The sequence below is a fragment of the Theropithecus gelada genome, chromosome 13 (assembly GCF_003255815.1).
Source record: "Theropithecus gelada isolate Dixy chromosome 13, Tgel_1.0, whole genome shotgun sequence".
NCBI classification, from domain to species: domain Eukaryota; kingdom Metazoa; phylum Chordata; class Mammalia; order Primates; family Cercopithecidae; genus Theropithecus; species Theropithecus gelada.
This window is the reverse complement of record NC_037681.1, coordinates 94,692,097-94,717,383: the sequence shown is the minus strand read 5'-3', so window position 1 is coordinate 94,717,383 and position 25,287 is coordinate 94,692,097. Positions and strand designations below refer to the sequence as shown.

At 44.8% G+C, this 25,287-nt stretch overlaps 1 protein-coding gene across 1 annotated transcript in view; it reads right to left on the bottom strand.

Annotated features, from left to right (window-relative positions):
* TET3 (tet methylcytosine dioxygenase 3) overlaps nucleotides 1-25,287 on the bottom strand; it is a 123,252-nt gene that overhangs the window by 41,996 nt on the left and 55,969 nt on the right. Inside the window, exon 3 of the mRNA XM_025353972.1 lies at nucleotides 19,501-21,634. Coding sequence (XP_025209757.1) covers nucleotides 19,501-21,634 — 2,134 coding nt within the window. The remainder of the gene's footprint in view (nucleotides 1-19,500; nucleotides 21,635-25,287) is intronic.

Sequence of the window (25,287 nt, the reverse complement as noted above, 5' to 3'; positions counted from 1 at the left end):
TTTCTCATTGACAACAGAGCCTTTCTGGATCTCTCCTTTTGGAAAAACTCATTTTTTTCCCCTTTCTTTCCTTGCAGCTCCAGCTCAAAGAAAGGGCCTAGTTTAAATGCCACTTTTTCTGTGAAGCCCTATTGAACTTTCTCAGGCTGTTTTCCCTCTGGACTTCTAGAGCATCCTGTATACAATGTCAATTATCGAGGCATGTATATATACATTATATACTTGTTATGTAACTGTTAATGTGGCACAGAATAACAAATGCAGATCTTGCAGACAGAAACCTGGGCAACTACAATGGTTACCTTCCCAACCTCTCTAATCCTCATGCCTCTATGCGTAAAATACACAAAGGGCTTAGCACAGTATTTGGCACATAATATAAGCTCAATAGGCAGCTGTTGTCTAGGCTCCACCAAACAAATTATGTGACTGTGGGCAAATTACACAACCTTTGTGAGCCTTAACATAGTTAAAATAATGTTTTTACATAATAGGATTGTTGAAGATTAGATGAGATGCAAGGTACCAGTGCTTAAACATTTCATGAATGAGTATATTCAACTAAAGAGTTAGAAATGACTCATTCCAAATGGGCACTATTTTGAACCATAAAATGGAATTACAGAAGGATGCATGTGAAGAGGTAGGGAGAGGAGAAGGCCAAGGGAGAGCAGGGAGGAGAGAGAGGAAGAGAATATGAGAATGTGGGTGCTGGAGGCAGTGGTCTGAACTCTTTATAGGTGCTAGGAGACCACATGGTATACAGAAAATAGAACACAAGAATATGCCAGAACTTCTGGGCTTTGTTCCAGTTTCTATTGTCTGGAGAAAATTCAAAGTAACAAACTGACTGCAGGGTCTTATGCTGGGAACAGAAACATCATGTAGCTTTTGCTGATCATCTTCTGCCTAACTCACAAAAACTCAAAACTTACATGATTAAGGTTAGAGAAAGGAAATTTTCAAGAAGGCACAAACTACATCTTAGCAACTCCATCCCAATAGCTGGAAAACAAGACACGAAGATCTAAAACCAAGACAACCTAGAACTGGCTGGTCAGGTTTCTCTGGGAAGGCCACTAAAACTCAAACGGCAGAGAAAGCTCCAAGTGCCAAACAAAACCAAAGCCACTTTCAGCAGTTTACAGGGCAGCCCAAGGAGTCTCTTAAAAGCATTGTTTCTTTTACTTATGTCTCCTCCTGAGTATACGTCTGTATAAGGGAGAAGATATTCTAGAAAAGAGATTTGACAACAAAGTTGCTGACTTACAAAGTTATAAAACTAGTATACATGTACAAATTATCCTCATATAACATATGATAGATATTATATTATCTTCTGTGCATGCATATGTGTAACATATATATACACTACCACCATCAATTTCTTGTTATGTAAATGTCTCATTTTCATATAGTTTTCATTTTATATATTGAATAAATGTTATGTATGGTACTTAAAGGATCCTGAGCTAGGAACTAAGATTAAGTATCTTATTAAGTATAAGATAAAGAAGATTTAAGTATAAAAATCAAAGAAGTAAAACCTATGTACTGTTAAATTCGAATTATAAATATCAGGTCCTGTCCACTTGAGAAACACAAAAGCAATGACATTATAGTAGCTGTAAGTACCCCTAGCTCTCTGGTTTTGATTTTTAAACACCATTATCCTTTAAAAGGAAACAGGTGGGCCGGGCGCGGTGGCTCACGCCTGAAATCCCAGCACTGTGGGAGGCCAAGGCAGGCGGATCATGAGGTCAGGAGATCGAGACCATCTTGGCTAACACAGTGAAACCCATCTTTACTAAAAACACAAAAAATTAGCAGGCGTAGTGGCGGGCGCCTGTAGTCCCAGCTACTCAGGAGGCTGAGGCAGGAGAATCACTTGAACCTGGGAGGTGGAGGCTGCAGTGAGCTGAGATCATGCCACCGCACTCCAGCCTGGTGACACAGCGAGGCTCTGTCAGGAAAGGAAAGGAAAGGGAAAGGGAGGGAGGGAGGGAGGAGGGAAGTAGAGAAAAAGAGAGAGAGAGAAAGAGAAAAGAAGAGGCCGGGCATGGTGGCTCATGCCTGTAATCCCAGCATTTTGGGACGCCGAGGCAGAGGGATCACAAGGTCAGGAGATCGAGACCATCCTGGCCAATATGGTGAAACCCCGTCTCTACTAAAAGTACATTAAAAAAAAAAAAAAAATTAGCCAAGCTTGGTGGTGCGTGCCTGTAATCCCAGCTACTCGGGAGGCTGAGGCAGGGAAATTGCTTGAACCCGGGAGGCAGGGATTGCAGTGAGCTGAGATCGCACCACTGCACTCCAGCCTGGCAAAAGAGCAAGACTCTGTCTCAAAAAAAAAAAAAAAAAGAAAAGAAAAAGAAAGAAAGGAAAAAAAAGAAAGAGAAGGAAAGAAAGAGAGGAGGAAGGGAAGGGAACGGAAGGGAAGGGAAGGGGAAGCGGAAGGGGAAAGGAAGGAAGGAAAGGAAAGGGAGGAAAGAAAGGAAAGGGAAAGGGAAAGGAAAAGGAAAGAGAAGTCAGGGGACCAAACCAAAAAAAAAAAAAAAAAGAAACCAGGTGGCCTTGGAGAAATGGTTAATTCAAGGTCTGAGGCAGGAAAAGTATGATGTGTCCTGGATATTTCTTGCTGAACAAAAAGCAAAGAAATGATCAAAGAATGATCTGGGGTGAGGTATATCCAAAGACCACAGGAGCTGGCCTGAAGGGGCATCCCACTAGCCAAATTTGGGACAATCTGAGCAAAAAGAACGCCTGTAACTAAAACACATTAAATATATAAATATTCATTAGGCCATAATAATGCTTAAAAAAGAGAAAAGAGAAAAAAATAACAAACACTCCATTGTCCTTGAAGATGATTATTCATTTCATTTTCATTTAAACTGCTATAATATGCATAGTTTTTATGAGTTACCACTTAAAGTTAAACCTTATCACTTAAACCATAGCAATACTATACATAATCACTTTCACTTTTGATCTCATATTCATTGAAAAAGCTTTTAGACTTGCTTAGATATATCTTATATATCACCATATATACATAAAAAGAAAAACATAAGCTAAATACAGTAAATGTGTTGCATGTTTTCCAAGAATACAGTTGACTCTTGAGCAACACAGAGGTTAGGGGCACCAACTCCCAGTGTGGCTGAAAATCTGCATATATCTTTTTGGCTTCCCTGAAACTTTACTAATAGCCTACTGTTGACTGGAAGTCTTACTGATAACAGCTAATTAATACATAGACTAGTATCTACATATATTTTATGCATTTGTGACATACTTACCATTTATTAAGAATTTTTTTCAATATTTCTAGGCTATGTATTTTGTCAGTTTTTTCAAATTTTTTACAAATCTCCAAAAAATGTTCCAGTATATTTATTGAAAAAAAAATCTGGGCCAGGCGCGGTGGCTCGTACCTATAATCTCAGCACTTTGGGAGGCTGAGGTGGGCAGACTGCTTGAGCCCAGCCTGGGCAATGTGGTGAAACCCCACCTCTACCAACAAACAAACAAATAAACAAAAATTAGGCAGGCGTGGTGGCACGCACTCCAGTATTCCCAGCTCCTCAAATGGCTGAGGTGGGAGGATCACTTGAGCTTGGGAGGCAGAGGTTGTAGTGAGCAGGGATCACACCACTGCATTCCAGCCTGGGAGACAGAGTAAGACCTTGTCTCAAAAAATTTAAAAAAAAAAAAAAATGCTCAGAAGCTTAGTTCCACGTTTCTACACACAATAACTTTGTTTCAATACTGAATCACATTGTACTTTTTTTGAAGATAATTTAAACAGTATTTAATCTTAACACACATAATACTAACAATATTCATAACTCACCGAGATAACAATATGAAAAGCTGTGACCAAATTCATGCATGTATATGGTGCCATAATGGCTGCCTGGCCAACAACTAGTATAAGACATCATTGATTATAAGCTATATCCTGACTTCGGAGAGCTTCGAGATGTTTTTAAGTAGTATAAAGCCACATATGCTCACACTTCTTCCAACTGATGAAATGTGATATTAAGCCAACTCTTATATTCTGACAATTGGTAATTAAGGGGAAATTATGCATTATCCTTGCTTCTTACTTAGAAAGTAATCAAATGAAGAACAGCACTTTTTTTTTTCTTTTTTTGGGAAAGAACTCTAAAGATAAGATCTACCCCTCTTTTACAATCTATTTCACTTATTTATTTTTTTGTCTGTAGAGATGGCCTTTGTTGCCCAGGTTGGTCTCAAACTCCTAGGTTCAAGTGATCCTCCCACTTCGGCCTCCCAAAGAGCTGGGATTGTAGGCAGAGGTATTGCACCGGGTCAGATCTCCCTCTTAAACTTTTAAGTGCACAATATGGTATGTTTACTATGTTGTACAGCAGATCTCTAGGACTTACACATCTTGCAAACTGTAACTTTATATGCATTAAACTCATCTCCCCCTCCCCCATCCCTTAGCAATCACATTCTATTTGCTACTTCTATAACTCTATTTTACAAGATCTCACATAAGTGGAATCACGCAGCATTTGTCCTTCTGTGACTGAATTATTGAGCATCTTTCAGGTTTTGTAAGGTATTAAATGTAAAAAAGGATGGACAGAATTAGAATATCATCAGTTTGCAATCCCTAATGAAAAATTAACTTACACAAGGATCATCAGTAGACATGATATGACTAAAGATTGATGGGGAACTGGATAATCACATGGTGGTAAAGTATCGCCTGACAAATTATTTGCTGGACACATAAGGGGAAAACATAACTTTAGACTGGCAAGACCTGGCTCTCGCTCTTACCACCTTAACCTAGTGACAACTGGGCTTCACCAACAGTGGGACAATTAGACTTCTCAATGTGATTTTATATGAGAAGCCTGGCATACTCCATTAAAAAAAAAATTTTAGGCCAGGCATGGTGGCTCAGGCCTGTAATGCCAACACTCTGGGAAGCTGAGGTGGGCAAATCACTTGAGGTCAGGAGATAGAGAACAGCCTGGTCAACATGGTGAAACCTCATCTCTACTAAAAATACAAAAATTAGCCAGGTGTGGTGGTGCGTGCCTGTAACTACAGCTACTCGGGAGTCTGAGACAGGAGTATCACTTGAACCCAGAAGGCGGAAGTTGCAGTATGCCGTGATCGCGCCACTGCACTCCAGCCTGGGTGACAGAGTGACACTCTGTCTCAAAACAAAACAAAACAGAACAAAAAAATTTTCACCTGAACCTAACCAAGTATTTAGATCTTTCAATATATGATTCTCTTTTTTCTCACAGTGAAACAAGGTTTACTAACCTTCTTAGTGCTGCTTAATGCTATTCGATCTTAAATTCAACAGGTGACTTTACCCTACTTATATTCATTGTTATAACATGTATTTCTGGCATTTTATGTTTTCCACGTTTAATGCTTCCTTGTCTTCTTCGTTTGCTGCAGATGTTGTATTTTCTATTTCCCCCACCAGCACCATCCCTGGTAATCTGGAAAAATCTATAGTATGTTTTTAGAAATGCTAATGGTACTTCTAAAGAGAAAAGTTAGTACCTCTACAATTTCTCCCACCTCCTCCTTTACTTCTGCTTTTCACTGGCATCCTCAGGAACGTAATTTCCTCTGCTACACGTTAAGATGTTTAACATAAAAATATACCTTAAGTAGAGTTTAAGTAAATATCTTTTGTTTTAGAAAAATAACTGTCATTTAAAGTTAGACTTTACATTTGAACAGATTTAGTGTTCGTTGCCAGCCTCTCCATACTACAACTTCCCCATCTATTATCATTTTGATTCATCTCTAGAAAATCTGAGTTCTTACATATTCAAAAATGTTTTTATGAAGACTTTACATATGGATGGTGACTTAAGTAGGTCGAACTTGGATCAAACTTTTAAATCTCAATACTCTATTCAGAGAACTGCAATACATATATCCAACAAAGGACCCATATATCCAAAATAAAGAACCCTTACCACTCAATAAGAAAAAGAAAAACAATAGAGAAATGGGCTTGAATAGCAACTTGAATGACTTGAACAGGAACTTGAACAGAAAGGACTTGAACAGGAACTCTACAAAAGATGGCATATGAAAAACTGCTCACCCTCATTAGGCATCAGGGAAATTCAAATTAAAACCACAGTGAGATACTATTATACGTCTACACAATGGCAAAGACGGGATGGCACCATTTGCTGGTGAGAACGTGGAGCAATGCTGGTGGGAGCCTAAATTGTAACAACCACTTTGGAAGACCAATGGTACCTACTAAAACTGAACACACACAATTTCAGTCCTAGGTAAGTACCTAAGCATATACATGTACACATAAATGCACCAAGAGACAGGTATAAGAATGTCTTATATCAGCATGATTCATAACAACCCCAAGTTGGAAACAACCCAAAAGACCATCAGCGACCTACTGGATACATTGTGGTGTATTCAAAAAATGGAATACTGTACAGCTATGAGAATGAATGACAGGGGCAGATAACAAATGTACATACATACAGATAACACAGGGCCAGGCACGGGGGCTCACATTTGTAATCCCAGCACTCTGGGAGGCCAAGGTGGGAGACTAGCCTGGGCAACAAAGAGAGACCTCGTCTCTAAAAAAAATTTTTAAATTAGCCAGGCGCAGTGGCATGTGCCTGTAGTCCCAGCTACTTGGGAGGTGTGGGGATTGCTTGAGCCAAGGAGTTCATGGTTGCAGTGAACTATGATCACATCACTGCACTCTGGCCTGGACAACAGTGACATCCTGTCTCTCTAAAATTAAATAAATAGGCCAGGCAAGGTGGCTCATACCTGTAATCCCAGCACTTTGGGAGGCCGGGGCGGGCGGATCACCTGAGGTCAGGAGTTCAAGACCAGCCTGGCCAACCTGGCGAAACCCCGTCTCTACTAAAAAAAATACAAGTTAGCCAGGCATGGTGGCGCATGCCTGTAGTCCCAGCTACTCTGGAGGCTGAGCCAGGAGAATCACTTGAACCAGGGAGGCGAAGGTTGCAGTGAGCTGAGATTGTGTCACTATGCTCCAGCCTGGTCAACAGAGCGAGACTCCATCTCAAAAAAATAAATAAAAATTAAATAATAAAAACATAGATGAATCTCACAAACACATCATTGAGCAAAAATCAGAATATGAAAGAGCGTATGATACATATTCATGATTCCATTGCATGAAGTTTAAGAACAGGCAAAACTGATCAGTGTGCTAAGAAGTTAGAATAGAGTAGTTACCTTAGGACAGGGGTCAACAAACTTACTCTGTTAAGCACCAGACAGTACACATCTTAGGTTCTGCAATCTCAGGGGCAACTACTCAACTCTGCTGTTGTGGTGCAAAAGTGGCTATAGACAATAGATCAACAAATGAGCATGGCCATGTTTTAATAAAACTTTACAGGCTCTGATATTTGGATTTCATATAATTTTCATGAGTCATGAAATGTTATTCTTCAATTGACTTTTTTTTTTCCAACCATTTAAAAACATAAAAACCCCTTTTATACATGAATGTGGGCCAGGTTTGGTCTGCAGGCTGCCAGCCTATGTTTTAGAGGATTGGGTGGCACGTGCCTGGAGGGGTGGACTTCGGAGGCTTCTGAGGTGCTGGTAAAATTCTGTTCTGCTGTTTACATGAATGTGTGTCTTTTATAAAACTGTACGGAGCTGTACACTTGTGATTCACATACCTTCCTGTACGTGTATTTCAATACAAAACGTTTTTTTAAAGTGCTTTTAAAAAAGCAAAAAAATTTAAAAATTAAAAAAACATTTGTTTACAAAAACCTAATATATGTGACCAACTTTTTTTTTTTTTTTTTAAACTTGTAGGTGATTCTTCACCCTTGAAATTCAATAAGTTAATCAGCATTATTTGTCAAATTTTCCTCATTTTCCCTGGACATGATAACTTCTTCTTATAACACTTTTCACTTCAAAAACATTTTCTATTCTACCTTTGACTCTCACGTTTGTTCAGTGTGCACCACACTCTTCGCCGGGAACACTGAGTGTTCCCAAGATTCCTACCAGAATGAATCTGTGTGTGGGGTCCCTACTGTCCCTCTCTTCTGCTTCCCTCGCTGTACGCCACAGCGATACTGTTCATTTCTACATTTTCCCGTTTTGGGGTAAACTTTCAAGACCTTGCCTCTTCCTCACCAATCTGCTTTTTCTGTTAACTCTGATTCTGCTTTTTGTAGCTTCTTAATGCACTTTTTATGTGCTTTGTAATGGCAAAGTGCTTCTGGAATTTAATCCATAACTCTCACGACTTCTTTATAACTTAGCACCTCACCTTTCATTTTTTATTTTATAGTGACTGTTTTCTTCAACTTCCTTGAAGATGTAAGTCAGCGGTTTGAACAATTCCTGTATTTTCTCATGTAAATTTTCTTTTTTAAGCTTAAGTATTTGTAAACTAAGCTTGTTAACACTAATGAAAATGTACAAAGAATTATAAATTTTCATATTAAATGTTATATTAATCCCTCCACTTTTCCTACAGAATTTGAATGGCTACCATGTTGTTTGTTTGTTAAGCAATCTTCTTACAGGAGAAGTTGATCTCTAGTTTCTTCCCCTTGGCAGAACTGACATTTTGGATCAATTAGTTCTTTGCTGTAGGGGCTGTTCTGTGTGTTATAGGAGGCTTAGCAGCACCCCTAGCTTCTAGATGTCAGTAGTACCACACCACTTGTGATGACCAAAAATGTCCTCAGATACTGCCAAATGTCCCCCAGGGGAGAGGAATGGAAAGCCTCCAACTGAAAGCCACTAGTCTATACTCATTTGCCCAAAAATAGAGCGGGCAGAATTTCCTTACTCCTGTTTACCTGGACACTGCTCAAATTCTTCCCTTAAAAATTCAGCTAGAGGCCAGGTGCGATGGCTCAAGCCCGTAATCCCAGCACTTTGGGAGGCCGAGGCAGGTGGATCACAAGGTCAGGAGTTCCAGACCAGCCTGGCCAAGACGATGAAACCCCGTCTCTACTAAAAATACAAAAATTAGCTGGGCGCGGTAGCATGCACCTGTATTCCCAGCTACTCAGGAGGCTGACGCAGGAGAATCACTTGAACCTGGGAGGCAGAGGCTGCAGAGAGCCGAGATCGTGCCACTGCACTCTAGCCTGGGTGACAAAGTGAGACTCTATCTTAAAAAAAAAAAAAAATTCAGCTAGATAACTGGATGCTGTAGAGGTTTCAATTATTAGTTTGAAAGTTCAGCAGTCTGAGAGGGGACAGGAGAACTGGGACTAGCTGTGGACAACTGCGACTGGGAAACTTCATCTCCAAGCCCCTCTGTCTGTTGGAGCCAATGCCTCTAAATTTTTATGTGTATGTTGAGGGTTGGGTTGTACTCTGTCCTGATGGGGAGAGATACTCTTAAGATTTCCGTTCATTCCCTCGAAAGGGACTGAGTTAGTCACTCTGATAAGATGTCAAGTTAAAATAAAGCCCCACAGTTGGCAGGATTTTTGTTTGGTGGTTCAGTAAGTATTTTTTCTTTGCACAATAGCCTTTTCGGTACTGTTGGCCTTCAGCTACAAATCCAGCTCTTAGGATATGATTTCCCACCTCTCCAGCCCACCATCCTCGGCCCAGACCTTATCCCCTTCAAAAGCTGGAGCAAATGGGGAACATGCTCTGCCTGCATTCCCTGGTTTCCACACAGCATGGCTTCTAGACGGTGGTCTCCCATCTTCCAGCCCATTTCTCCAAGTTGTGGGGCCCCTCTGTTATTTTTCCCAACACTGGGAGTTGTGTACTCAGTGTGTCATTCTTTAATTCAATTTGATCTCAAAGTGGCAGACAGCCCTTGGAATTCATGGTTGAAGATTGGGGCTATTCCCAAATTTCAGCTGACGAAACCTTTTCCTCTATTTTTATTGATTTGGTTCCTTTCACCAGGTTTCAGGAAAGGAGTATTTTACCATCTTGCTGTTAAGTCACTATTTTACCTTGTAGTCCCCAAGGCAATATTTCTTCCTTCTCCATAAAGGTAAAGTGGCATCGCTGGGAAATGGCTCAACTCCTCTTAAAGAAAAATCTATTTTATGTCTTGTTTTGATCACTGAGAGAAGTAGTGAAGGTGTTTTTTTTTTTCCCCCCTCTCTAAAATACATGGTAGAAAGCTCTGGGGGAGAGCTCAGGAGAGCAAAATCCAATTTTTGAGAAAATGCTCGTTATATGGCTTTAGGTGTTTTTCTTAACCCTGTGCACTTAATTCTATACTCATTAAAATATAAAAATATGTTCTGTTCCATTTCTGCTCTAGGCTGGGGAGAGAATGAATATATCCTTTCTGCTATCAGCAAGAGACACTTAACACAAGAAACCACGCATTACTACCTAACAGAAAGAGATGCTTAATTTCTAAAAGAACCTTCCACCTTTCTGCACTCTCTACACACAGACTAGGGCATCCACATTTTTCCAGGATTATACACAGGAGTACAGCTGAGGCATTTCTTTTTTATGACATTAGTACAGAGAGACAGTATACAATTAATGTACAGATGTCAAGATCACACAAAGGTTCCATTTGTACCTATCTACTCTTTCCAAACAATCCTATGCAATTGCCTCAGTTTCTCAGTCCATTTTCTGTTGTATAAACAGAACACCTGTTCTATAAAACAGAATACCTGAAACTGGGTAATTTATAAAGGAAAGGAATCTATCTCCTACAGTTCTGGAGTCTGAGAAGTCCAAGGTCAAGGTGCCACACCTAGTAAAGCCCTTCGTGTTGATGGGAACTCTGCAGAGTCTCAGGTGGTGCAGGCCACATGGTGAGGGGCTGGGTGCGCCAGCTCAGGTCTCTCTTCCCTTTCTGAATAGAGTCACCAGCCCCACTCCCATACTAACCTGTTAATCCATTAACCCATTACTCCATGAATGAATTAATCCATTCATGAGGATAGATCCTGCATCACCCAATCACCTCTTAAAGGCCACTCCTCTCAATACTGCCTTTAGGAGATTAAGTTTCTTTTTTTTTTGAGACGGAGTCTTGGCTCTGTCGCCCAGACTGGAGTGCAGTGGTGCGATCTCGGCAAACTCCGCCTCCTGGGTTCACGCCATTCTCCTGCCTCAGGCTCCCGAATAGCTGGGACTACAGGTGCCCACCACCAAGCCCGGCTTTATTTTTTTTTTTTTTGTATTTTTAGTAGACGGGGTTTCAATGTGTTAGCCAGGATGGTCTCAATCTCCTGACCTTGTGATCCGCCCCGCCTCGGCCTCCCAAAGTGCCGGGATCACAGGTGTGAGCCACTGCACTCAGCCGGGGATTAAGTTTCAACCTAAGTTCAGGGAAACAAAAACATTCAAACCACAGAACTCAGTTTTCTGATATAATTGTAGTGGACTTAACGCTGAAGAGCATAAGATTATATAGCTAATTAGATTCCACTTTAATGACAGTCAATGACTGCTAGTATGATGGCTCCTGAAAGCCACAGCCACAGGTAGGTAGAATGTGAGGCCCTACTCTGGATCAGGTGTGCTAGATGAATTTTTTAACACTAAACTCTCAGGTCAGCTGCCTGTGAAAACATGTACAGCATGCTGGGCCTTTATAATAATGGGCAAATTCACGACGATAAACATTAAAGGTAAGGAGATCATTCCTAAACCCATTTGACACCTTAACAGAGTATAATATGGAGGCAGAATAAGGCTGACCGGTTGACCAAAAAATATGAAGGGTACTTGCCATAGGCTTAGCACCAGTCTAGATGCTTTATAAATACAAGCGGCCAGACACGGTGGCTCACTCCTATAATCCCAGCACTCTGGGAGGCCAAGGTGGGTGGGCTGCTTGAGTCCAGGAGCTCAAGATCAGCCTGGTCAACATGGCAAGACCCCCATCTCCCCTACAAAAAATTAAAAAAATTAGCCAGGCATACTGGTGCATGCCTGTAGTCCTGGCTACTTGGGAGGCTGAGGCAGGAGGATCATTCAAGCCTAAGAGGTCAAGGCCGCAGTGAGCCATGAGTGTGCCACTGCTTTCCAGCCTGGGTGACAGAATGAGACCGCATCTCAAAAAACAAAACAAAACAAAATAAAACATGCAGTCCTTGTGCTTAAGGAACCTGGGATTTAACTGCAAAGACTGGTACACACAGAACAAATAATGTAAGACAAGGAAGAATCCAGCATTAAATCCTAACCCTTCTTGTCTGATGCTGTTAGCCCTCTCAACCTTGAAACTATTCATTGGTTCTTTAACCTACCCCTCTCCTCAATTTCTTCCCACATCTTTTTCACACTTTCTTCGAAGCCTCCTGTTTGAGCTCCTCTCCCCTAAATGGTGGTAACTTCCATTCTCGGGCTTCTTTTTGATCTACACAGTCAGCCTGGTGAAATGACCAGGACTGAACATTTCAGTTACCATCAGTCTGCCAAAGACTACCAGTTCACAGATCTGACCCGATGGACACCGCCAGGTCCCACGGACATCTCAAAAGCCAGGTACCCAGACTTGCTGCCCTCCCAGTATTTCTAACCTTGGTGACAGGCAGCACCATCAACCCAGTCGTGCAGCCTGGAATCTCAGAGGTCACCTGTGACCACTCCTCCTCCCTTACTACCACATCCAACCGGTCACTGGAGCAGTTAATTCTTTTCTTATTCTTTCTCTTATCTGCCCCTCCCCTCCTCCTTTCTACTCAAGGTCACTCTAGTTCAGAGGCCCTTTATTTCTTGCCTGAACTACATCTGAGCCTACAAACTGGTTTCTCTGGCTTTGGTATCATCCCCTCTTCCCCTGAAACTCTCCTCTCCAGCCACTCCCAATCTTTCATCTTCCACACCCGTCACACCGGCATGACCTGTATTTCCCCACGTTCTCTCATCTTCCGCATCTTCATGTGCCTTTCCACATGCCTTTCATCTGCATAAACTTCAGGTCCCTTCTCCTTGTTCCTCTATTAAACGTCTATCTATCCTTTAAAACTCAGTAAGACATCCTCTCCTGCAGGAAGTTCTCTCTGACACCCTGCTACTCACGGCCAGATTCCCCATCCTTTATATGGTGTCCAAATAGTCATTGTCTCAAAAAATATTTAAAAGATAGGAAGTTTCTCTTCATCTCAATGCAGTGGGGTGGGGGATTTGTGTGATACCTTCTCATAAAAATAAAAACTGTAGAAAACAGACTTTATGAGATTATAAACAAATAACTTTGTGTTCTCCATTCAGGACTATGTCCCATTTGAAATTTCCTGATGGACACACCATCGGCCACATTTGCTGGACAATGCCACTGCCTCACTTGGACTTTCACCACGCACCAGGCAAAGGAGATATTTTCCCTGTGGCCACTTCTTCAGGGAAGAACAATCAACTGGTTAAAAATACAACATATTTCTATGAAGGCAACCACTAGCATCTACACCTCCTAACCTCCTGCTCTTGCTGTGGTTTAGTCTCTGCAGCTTCCTGTTGGCTGCTCCTCGGAGACATCAGGACAACACTTACAAACTAAAACAGACTGCTTCCTCATCTCTAAGATGGTGACTAGATGAGCACAAAGGATGCTTTTCCCACTAAAATGTCATTTGGATTCATTCTCTGTCCTAAACTGGCTCCTCTTGGGAATTTCCCTGTTACTGAAAATAGACAAAATACACAAAGCCGTAGGGAACAACAATCTCTACAGCTCCTTGTCCCATTCCTGACAATGGTGTTATAGGATGGTTGTGGGGGGACTCTCCAATGTGCATTTTTAAATATCCACACCTACAAGTCACTTGGCAATAATTCAATACAGAAATTCAACTTGTGATAAATATTCTCAAAACTGTAACATCATATTACCTTTTAGAGAATGGCATTTCCTTTCATGGCTTGTAAGTTTACTTCTTTGAAGCTTTAAAGGGGTGCCTTTAATACTTCAAGATTCAGATAAAAAAATCTGCATGAGTCCCATCCAGACCTTCAGAAACCCACCATTTTTATATAAGGGGATTGGGGACTTTGGTTACGTGGTGATGCCCATGTTCGCTAAATTGTTTATTTGGCAAAATTACCAAATAACCTTGAATAATAGAGGTTTTGTTTTGTTTTGTTTTTTGAGATGGGGTCTTGCTCTGTCACCCAGGCTGGAGTGCAGTGGCACGATCTCAGCTCACTGCAACCTCAGCCTCCCAGGTTCAAGTGATTCTTCTGCTTCAGCCTCCAGAGTAACTGGAATTACAGGTGCCCACCACCACGCCCAGCTAATTTCTGTAGTTTTAGTAGAGATAGGGTTTCACCATACTGGCCAGGTGGTCTCGAATTCCTGACCTCATGATCCACCCGCCTCGGCCTCCCAAAGTGCTGGGATTACAGGCATGAGCCACAGTGCCCAGGCCCCTCCCCGACATTTTTTTTTTTTTTGGCTATAGGAACTTGTATGCTTTTATAAAGTTGTTCCCATATTCTGTTATCAGCTATTAGGTGGCTTCATGGAGTCTCCATATTTCACCCCCACTTCTATGGAAAATTCTTCCTGTAACTACCTACCACCGGTGAGGGTATGAATTTCTGGAGTATGGGACTGTCCCACTGTCACTCCAGAGTGAGCACCTTGATTTCTTTTTTTTTTTTTTTTTTTTTTTGAGACGGAGTCTTTGCTCTGTAGCCCAGGCTGGAGTGCAGTGGCCGGATCTCAGCTCACTGCAAGCTCCGCCTCCCGGGTTTGTGCCATTCTCCTGCCTCAGCCTCCCGAGTAGCTGGGACTACAGGCGCCCGCCACCTCGCCCGGCTAGTTTTTTGTACTTTTTAGTAGAGACGGGGTTTCACCGTGTTAGCCAGGATGGTCTCGATCTCCTGACCTCGTGATCCGCCCGTCTCGGCCTCCCAAAGTGCTGGGATTACAGGCTTGAGCCACCGCGCCGAGCACCTTGATTTCTAAGCCTTGTTCTGAGCCTGGATTCACAAAGACAAATTCTACCACACCAACTGAAGAAGTACCTGTTCAGGCATGGCGGCTTACACCTATAATCCTAGCACTTTGGGAGGCTGAGACAGGTGAACTGCCTGAGCTCAGGAGTTTGAGACTAGCCTGGGCAACACCATGAAACCCTGTCTCTACTAAAATACGAGAAGTTACCCAGGCATGGTGGCAGGTGCCTGTAATCCCAGTTACTCAGGAGGTCAGGGCATGAGAACTGCTTGAACCCAGGAGGCAGAGGTTGCAGTGAGCCAAGATCATGCCACTGCACTCCAGCATGGGCAACAGAGTGAGAAGCATGTGGCCAGACAATTCTGGAAAACAGAATGGGTTCTCCTAACACGAACCTCAGGCCCTCCAGAAATTTTCAGAGCAAATCTCTTCGTTGCCTCTCTTCATTCTACTACCATTGTTTTAGTGAGGACCTGTTTCCCAGCTGACTAATTTCAAACACAATATGACATGGTGGTTAAGAGTCCAACTGCCTAGGTTCATATCTCACTTTCACTAGTTTGTATGACCTTGGTAAATTACTTAATCTGTTTCCTCACGGCTAAAATGGAGTCACTGACAGTACTTACCTCATAGAGCTGCTATGAGGATTAAGTGAGGTGGTGACTATAAAGTACTTGGCAGGGTGCCTAGACCTGAGCAGGTGCTTCATAAACACTTTTACTCTCAACAGCTTCCTAATGGGTCTCCTACCACAGGGTTATCACCCTCCACTAATCCACCTTCCATGCTATTGCGAGTGCGCACTTTCACAAATATTTCTGGGTTATAAAATACAAATTTCATTGTAGAAAATTCAGAAAACACATGAGGGAAAGGTCATCCATATCCCAATCATAGAGACAATCCACTGTTGATATATTTCCTTCTAGTCTTTTTTCCATTTTTTAAAACTTAACTGAGATGATCGTTCAAATTTGTTTCACGTAAGTATTTTCCTCTAATTTAACAATACAAAGTGTTGTTAGCTCCCAGTTTCTGGAGGTCTGGTTTCTCTGATGCTGACAGATGCCTGCACTTTTGCTCACTGCCTACAAGCGAAGATGTATCCTCTCTGGTGGGGGCTCCTCATCTGAGGAATGCAGGAGAACAGAGATTTCAGGTCACCCTTGCAACATCCCATCCTGCAAGCTTGCTCCTTATGCCAAGACTGTGCTTATGCACTCCTCAGTCTGGAAAGCCTTTCTGCCTCTCCCCATCTGTGTTCACGACAGTTTTCAAAACCCAGCTCTAAACAAGAGTTTCCTAGATAAAACATGACCTCCCATGATGACAACCAAGTCTGTGCTACAGGGTACTCCTGCGATGCAGCCACTTCCATACAGCAGCATGGGCCTCAGAGGCAAAAGGCACTCGGCACACACTGGTTGAGTGGGTGTCTAAATATTTTATTGTCTATTTTTTTTTTTTTTTTTCCTTAAGTAAACCATAGGCTAGACGCAGTGGTTCACAACTATAATCCCAGCACTTTGGGAGGCTGAGATGACAGGACTGCTTGAGTCCAGAAGTTTGAGACAAGCCTGGGCAATACAGTGAGACCTCGTCTCTACAAAAAATTTTTAAAAATTAGCCAAGTATGGTGGCATGCACCTGTAATTCCAGCTACTCGGGAGACTGAGGTGGGAGGATTGCTTGAGCCCAGGAAGTGGAGGCTGCAGTGAGCAGAGATCATGCCACTGCATTCCAGCCCCAGCAACAGAGTGAGACCCTGCCTTAAAAAAAAAAAAAAAAAAGTAAACCATAAAGTCCTTTAGTGATGAACCATTTCTCTTAATTTTTTTTTTTTTTTTTTTTTTTTTTGAGACGGAGTCTCGCTCTGTCGCCCAGGCTGGAGTGCAGTGGCCGGATCTCAGCTCACTACAAGCTCCGCCTCCCGGGTTCACGCCATTCTCCTGCCTCAGCCTCCCGAGTAGCTGGGACTACAGGCGCCTGCCACCTCGCCCGGCTAGTTTTTTGTACTTTTTAGTAGAGACGGGGTTTCACCATATTAACCAGGATGGTCTCGATCTCCTGACCTCGTGATCCGCCCGTCTCGGCCTCCCAAAGTGCTGGGATTACAGGCTTGAGCCACCACGCCCGGCCCATTTCTCTTAATTTTATGCTTATTGGCAGTTATACATGGCTAGGTAATTAATATATGATAAATAAAGGAACAGTCAACTTTTTTTTCCTTTACAAAGGTATGGTTTTACTTTTCTTGCCCTACTGGACTTGATAGGCTTGATAACAGCTGACACTCTTGTGCCAACACAACACTAAGTGTTAAACTCATTACTAAACACATAGTAACGAATTTAATCCTCACAACAGTCCCGGTGAGGCAGGTACTATTATCGTTTTCATTCTACATATGAGGAAGCAGAAACTGTGATGGGTTATGTAAAGTGCCCAAGCACTCCCAGCCAGTAAGTGGAGTTGGGATGCAAATTTAAAAACTAGTTTGACCACACATAATATCCATGTAATTAAATTCAACAATTAAAATCTTGACTAAGGATCAACTATGTCTTAAAACACTAGGTAAGGATATTTCCCACGTTGCAGAAGGAGAAACGAGGTGCTAAACACAGGCGGATGGGACACACACATACACGCATGGAGAAAAGGGTAGGCGGACCCCATGATCAAAACAAGTTTCCCCCATATGCTGGTAAATAAGAGGGCCCTCGAAGTCATGTCATTATTATTATTATTTTTTTTTTTTTGAGACAGAGTCTCGCTCTGCCTCCCAGGCTGGAGTGCAGTGGCACAATCTCGGCTCACTGCAAGCTCCGCCTCCTGGGTTCACACCATTCTCCTGTCTCAGCCTCCCAAGTAGCTGGGACTACAGGTGCCCACTACCCACCCGGCTAATTTTTTGTATTTTTAGTAGAGACGGGGTTTCACCGTGCTAGCCAGGATGGTCTCGATCTCCTCACCTCGTGATCCACTTGCCTCGGCCTCCCAAAGTGCTGGGATTACAGGCATAAGCCACCGCGCTGGGCCCAGTCATGTCATTATTAGTCATATCTAAGAATGGACAGGGCCAGTGGGAACCACCATCTTGGAGCATGTCTGTGAGTGCCTGGCAGCATACCTGTCCACCCCCAGATAAGAGCCCTGGGGCCAGCTTTTCCTTGTTCTGCACATGGCTCCTTGTCACCCACCCCTCTGCCTCATACCCCAGGAGTTGGGGAGGGATAGCTGGAGCAGGCGGAACAGCCCAGCTCTCCTCACTGACCAGGAGACAACATCCCAGCAAGTCCAGACTTATTTGATATTTACGTATTTTTCACAAGTAGGGAAGACAGCCTTTTCCCCAAGACCCGTCTGTGTATCATAAAATCTCAAGAATTCAATATGCTCATCGCCAGCATCACCGTGTTTTCTGTCAACATCTGAAACGCACATAGCTTTTACAGAACACTCCATAAACAGAGCATGTGGGCCGAGTGGACCTGGAGCTTGCCCCTGCGTCTAGGACCTCCCAGAGACAGTATGCTTAGAGGGGAGTGGTCCTCAGAGGCACTGCACCCTGCTCTGATTCCAGAAGACAAGGCTTAGAAGTGGACTCAACTCCTCAACGCGTTCTTATGCAGGCACAGCTTCAACCACGACTTGCAGGCTAACTACGTCCAAACATGTAACTCAGACCCTGACCTGGTCTCCTGGCCACTTCAGATGTGGTTCGTCCAATGGGAACTCACTTCCCGTCCTCCCAGTCTGAGTTCTCAGTGAACACCACCACCCCAGGCAGAGACCTGCAGTATCTCATTCCCTCCTCCCACAAGCCTTCCTCTGGAGACCTTCCAACCCCTCCCTCTGCCACCGGCTCTTTCAGGCCAGGCCCTTGTCATTTCTTGCCTGGCTCATGACAACACCTTTCCTACAGCTATGCCTCCTCAGTGCCCTCAAGCTTCCCTACCCACCATAAGCCAGAAGTCTTTCAAAAGCATGAGGTGACAGGGCATTCCTTGCTTTAAAATCCTCAGGAGCTCACTATTACCTGTGGGGTCAAGTCAAACTCTTAGCCGTGGCTCCCTGGGCCCTGCACAATCTGGACCCTGACCATCCTCCCCACCCACCAAGCCACCTTTTGTTCATCCCCACATATACCCAAACCCTTTTGCTCCTGCCTGAACCAAGTATAGTCCAAGTAAGTTCCACTCCCTCACAGCCACTAAGCTGTTGCCCAAGCTACTCCCTCTTCCTAGAATGTGTCCTTTCTACCTGATGGCTCTGTAGGGCTCGGCACAAGTACTACCTCCTACGGGAAGGCCTCTATTATGCCTTCAACTCCATTTGTGTATTAAAGCCCCTTGCCCATCTCAACCGACATGGCATACACCAACAGTATCAGGTCAATTTCTTTCAATGTCTTTTCCACTAGGCTATGAGCTCATTTCTATGTTCCCAGAACCCAGTGTCGCAGTTGGCAAACAATAAATGTTTGCCAAATGAAAGCAGAGCCTAGAAATCCCTAGCTTACCAGGCCACAGCCGTTTCTCTGCCTTTTCCTGACACCCAGGCGGACTTACCGACGCAATCGCAGGTGGGGAACTCGGCCTGGGCTCTCTTGGCAGGTGTGTCCAGCAGACTCTTGGTGGGTGTGTCCAGGTACTTAAGAGGTGACTCCAAGAAGCCACTGAGGGTGGGTGTGAGTGGGTTCTCTGCCTTGGTGGGTGTGGCCTCCTGGCCTCCCTCCTCTGAATGGAAGCAGGTTGTTGAGAGCACAGTCACAGCCCCTGAAGACTCAATCTTGATTTGCTTGGGGGAACGGGTAGCAAAGGGGCTCTCAGGGGCTGGGAGACATGTTTGCTGGTTCTCGGGGTCCTGAATGGGCACAGAAGGGGGGCCGGGAAGCCCAAAGCTATCTCCAAATTCCGCCTCAAACTGCCGGATGAGCTCTTCCAGCTTGTCATCGGCAGGGGGAAGAGGGCCGGTGGAGCCTGGCTGCAAGGTTGTCATGGGGCTGGGGGACCTCATTTCCTGAGTAGGGGGCAGCAGGCTGTCCCTGGAGGGACTAGGTGCAAATAGCGCAAGAGAAGGTTCTGGGGGCAGGGGCACAGCAGAGCCCTGTGAGGCAGGTAGAGGGGCCGGTGGATGAGCCTGTACTTCCTGGGAGGCCGGGGACCTGAGCCCTTCCAGGACAATCTGCCGGACAGGCGGGAAGAGTGGCTGTGCTTCCCGGGGCCTGGACTTCTTGATCTGAATGGGCTTTCGGACACTGGGCTTGATCCCAGGGGCAGCTTTCTCTGTTCCCACGGGACCTCCAGCTGGTGTTGGGAGCTTCTTCTTCTTCTCCTTGGGTGGTCTGTCTGGAAGCCGTGGGGCAGGTGAGCTTGGTGGGGGCCACCAGCCAGGAGCAGAAGGCTCCGAAGGAGCAGGGAAGGAGGTGTCGTGAGCCTGTTCTAGGAAGAGGCTGCGCTTGTGATGGAGGTGCTGCTGCAGGGCGGTCTGGGCCTTCTGGTGGGTGTCGGGCTCCGAGGATGGCGTGGGAGCCTCCCTCTGAAGCACAGGGGATGGGGCCAGGGCTGGGGAGGAAGAGGGTGCCTCTACCTTGACCTTGGGCTTGGTAGGCAGGGCCTCAGGCCGCTTGAATACTGACTGGATGTAATCACTGGCGCTGCCCAACAACTGCTCCAGTTCAGCCATGGGGTCGTGGCTTGGGCGAGGCACGGGCCAGGAGCTCCGGGGCGTTGCTGGAGGGGTGTCAGTGCCCCAGACTTCAGGGAACTCAGTTCGAGGAGTTGCTGGAGGGAAGGCAGAGCTATCAGGAGCAAAAGATGAGTGCTCTTCAGGAGGAACCACAGGCCATGAGGGAGCCCGGAGGTAAGACTGGGGAGATCTGAAAGGGGCAGGAGGTGACAAGGCCTCAGGAAGGGGGCAAGAAGCCTGGGGGGTGGAATGAGAAGGCTGCGGGAGGGCGGAGGAGAGCTGTGTGAGGGCCTCGATGGCAATGGCGGTCTGCAAGCTGATGTTTTTTTCCTTGGCGATGCTCAGGGCACTCTGGGACAGGGGCAGGCCCTCTTGGGGAGAGATCTGGGGCACCTCTGAGCTGAGGAGTGGCCTGGTGCTTGGTGCTGGGAGACCGGCCTCACCAGGAGGCAGAGGCCCTGGGAGCCTGGGCCGCTCCTCCCCTCCTTCCATGACCACAGACTTGATCTTCCCCTCCAGCCACTCGAGGTAGTCAGGGCATTCTGGGCCATCGCAGTTGCAGTTGGGTGGTTTCATACCATGCCGCGCGAGGGCCAGGGCCGTCTGCAGTGTGTCAAGGTCTTCGCTGCCAGCAGAGCAGCCCTCGGGCCCTGGCCGGGATCCCCTGCTGTTGTTCCCAGCCTCACGACTCATCTCACGGTTGAAGGTTTCATAGAGCCGGGTGCTAAGGGCCCCATAAGAGGACACAGCTTCGGCCACAGCCGAAAAGGCCACCAGATCGTGGGCATCTTCCAGGCGAGCAGTATGAGCTGGGCCTGGGGCAGCCTCCCAGTCGGGCTTTTGGTCTACCCGCCAAGGACCCCCAGTCCCCAGCAGACTGGGTCCAGCGGGCTCTCTAGCACCATTGACCGGCACCCCTGAGGCGCTTAGCTGCCGTGAGTCCCCATGGTACACTGGCCCTGAGTCCATCTGACCTGGAACAGGTCCATCAACTGGGCTGAGCTCTGAGCCTGTCTAAAGAGAGAGAGAAGGGGGAAAAAGGAAAAAAATGAACCACACTATTTGAAAAGCATTTCCCTGCTTCATACCACTCAGGTGCACATCTGACCCCCAACTTTTCTTGCAAATCCTCTCTCTGGTACTTCTTGAGCCTCCAATTCATCTTCCCATGTCTTTGGTTCCCTAGCGAGCTTCACCAGCAGAAATAAAAAGAAGATCTTTAAGATATTTTTAAAGAGAAGATCCTAATGTGACATTCTTAATGTTGTTCAGAAACTTTTGGAGCCTCAGATCAATCACACGAATGAGGCTCTCCTAAAGCCAGAGACACACAAAAAAGTCCTTAATTCACAATGATCAAAATCACACTAGGACTTTATTTTGTTATGTCAAGATGGAAAGAAATCCAGCCAAGCCTGTGTGTACACACGTGCTCTAAGCGTGAAGTGTGGGTTCGTAGGGGTAGGGAAAGAGGAGCTTTGATTAACAAATTCAGCCTGGACCATGGGTCAGCCACGGCTTCCTAGTGGGAACCCACAGTTCTTTTCTCCCCCTAAAACTGTCCTCACTTAAGCCCAGGCCGAGCACAGAAAGCTGGCAACAGACCACATTCCCACACACAGCCCCAGGCCTGAGGGAAACGCCGATGATCTGACACAGCATGCATTTAGCCCCATGCCCGGTCAGTCCTGCCAAAGACAAGCAAGTTGCTGCTTAGAGAAGGATTCAGGCCTCTCCCTGAGCACAAGAACCAGCACTATATACCTCATATCCCCAAAAGCACACCAAAGGGGGAAGGATGAGAGTAAGAGGGCCAGGAGGACCTGGCCCAGCAAGTGAAAAGTGAATACAAAGATGTGAAATTGAGTTTGCAGACCCATCCCTTAGGAAAGGAAAGCTCTTCCTTACTGTAGAATGCTAAGAGAAAACATAGAAGGACTGATGGATTTAGAGAGTCATCAGTGGCAGCAGGTGAAAGCATGGTGAGGTACAGGATGTATGTATGCATGGTCTCAAAGCATCTCCTCTAAAATTACATAATTACAATAGTAACTGTAGTGGAAAGATCTGGTAGACAGACACCACCTTAATCCAAATGACCAAAGTTACCATCATCACCAATACTGAGACAAAACACCACCATGTGCCTCTTGATGTAAGACACTGCGGAAGACTTAACACCACTCACATAGAACTCCTGCCAAAATGTATAACCTGAATCTAATCACAAGGACACATCAGATAAACCCAAATCGAAGGGTGATCTAGAAAGTACCTGGATTGTTCTCTTCAAAAAGTTTCAAAGTCAAGAAAAACAATCTCTTCCCTCAAAAAGAACAGCTAAATGCATGTTCATGGGTTAGACCTCAGACTGGGGAAAAATACACTAGTTTTACTTGGGACAAGTCATGAAATGTGAATATGGACGTGGATAAGATAATATTCTGTCATTCCTAATCTTGACTTGGATCATTAGACAATGGGTTATGTAACAGAATGCCCTTGTTCTCAGAATACACATACTGAAGTATTTAGGAGTAAAGGGACAGTACAGACAGTCCCCAACTTACGATGGTTCCACTTAAGATTCTGACTTTGCAACAGGCATTCAATAGAAACCATACTTTGAATTTTGATCTTTTCTGAGGCTAGCAATACTTTAGCGATGCTGGGCAGTGGCAGCAACCCAGAGCCCCCGGTCAACCACGCAATCACCAAGGTAAACAACTGAGGCTCCACAATGTTCCATGCTGTCAGGGTTTTCTGGATATTGTGTTCTGTGTTTTAGCATCCCATCATGTCTATAAAATGCCCATTTTTGACTTACAATACTTTCAATTTATGATTAGTTTATTGGGACATGACTCAGTCATAAGTTGAGGAACACTGTGTACTCAATCTCAAATGATTCAGGAGAAAAAACGATATACATATGGAAAAATATGTCTCTATAAACAAAATGATAAATACATGAGGCAAAACCTACACATTGGGGGTATGTGAGTCCCAAGTATGATCCCTGCTATTTTTCTATAAATTTTTAAATTCTGTGAAAATAAAAAGCTAAATAAGAAATCAGTCCCTCAAGTATAACACAAAGTGTTTTTTTATTTTAGAGACACACTCTCACCCAGGCTGGAGTTCAGTGGCGTGATCATAGTTCACTGTAGCCTTGAACTCCTGGACTCAGGTGATCCTCCCACCTCAGCCTATCAAGTAGCTGGGAGTTGATGCATGTACCACGCTCAGCTAATTTTTTTTTTTTTTTTAAGAGCTTGAGTCTTGCTATGTTGCCCAGGCTGATCTCTAACTTCTGGCCTCAAATGATGCTCTGGCCTTAGCCTCCTAAAGTGTTGGGATTATAGGTGTGAGATACTGTGTCTGGCCTCAAAGTGTTTTAAGTAGGTGGCTAAAATGATGCCAGTCCTAAGACTGTCAGACAAGGCCATCACAGGCTCCTAAGTGTGGTGGGAAACTAGGGTTTGGGATGAGCTCTGTGGGAGATTAGCAGAGGTTCCGGCCAGCAGTTTCTGCCTCATCCTCACCCCTGCCTCCATTCTGGCCACAAAAGACCCTCATGCTTTTCTAACAGGCCATGTTCTCTGACATCACCAGGCTTTGTACACGCAGTTCTCATTGCCTGGAATGACCTTCTCAGCCTCTTAGAGTGGCCTCTCTGGCTTATCCTTCAAGCATCAGCTCAGTGTCACCTCTTCCCCTACCTACTTCACAGAATTATCTGTGGCTCCTTCCCCGGGTTCCCGGGGCACCTTCATTAGCACTTATCACATGCCACTACTGTTATTTGTTCAAGCAGCTGCCTCCCTCCCCCACTAGATGGTGGCTCCTGCCAGGCAGGGTCCAAATCTCCATGACTCCTGTGCTTCCTGCCCACAGCTGGAGCAGTAACACTCAGGTAAATGAAAAGCCTGCCATCCCTACTGGCCACAGAGTGTATCAGCTTTTCCCTGACCCCAGTGGAAGACTACCTTTCAGAAGTCTAGGAATGTGGCGGATCACCCAGCACACTCTTCTTTCTTAGAAGCCTAAACTAATGTGGCTAACAAGGCTATACAATCTGAAGTGGTCAAATCTTACATGCTTATGTAGGAAGACAGAAGGAGCATGCATAACCAAGAAGAAACAAACCGAGAGTAGCACAGATTTACAAAAACAGTGTCAGGAAGACTAATGCTACATGAGTGGAGGCTTCCCCAAAATGGTCAAGACAACTAAAAGGGATTTAAAAAGTTATTTTTGGTGTGTGAATAAGAACAAGGAAGGGCTAGAATGGCTCTTGTGCCTCTGAATTCCCTGGGAAGGAAAATGCTCCTTGGACCAAAAAGAGGAGAAAAGGAAAAGCAGACATAGATATGAGGTAAGTGAAGCCACTATGGATAGGGAGATCTTAAGAAACTCTAAATTCCTATTTCCCAACCAAGAGATCCCACTGATACCTTTCTCAACACCTGTCAGTGATGCTGGAGGAAACCTGCCAGCAGGAGACGGGGCCAACAGGCAAGAAAAGGAGAAGCGTCCTTCCAACTCTCAGTCTGCTGCGTTTAAGAACAGCCCGGGTAAGAACCACAGGAGTCAGGTTCCACAGAAGGCCATTAACCTACCAACATCCAAACAATCTTAGTGCTTTGAGTCATGGGGTCATTGGA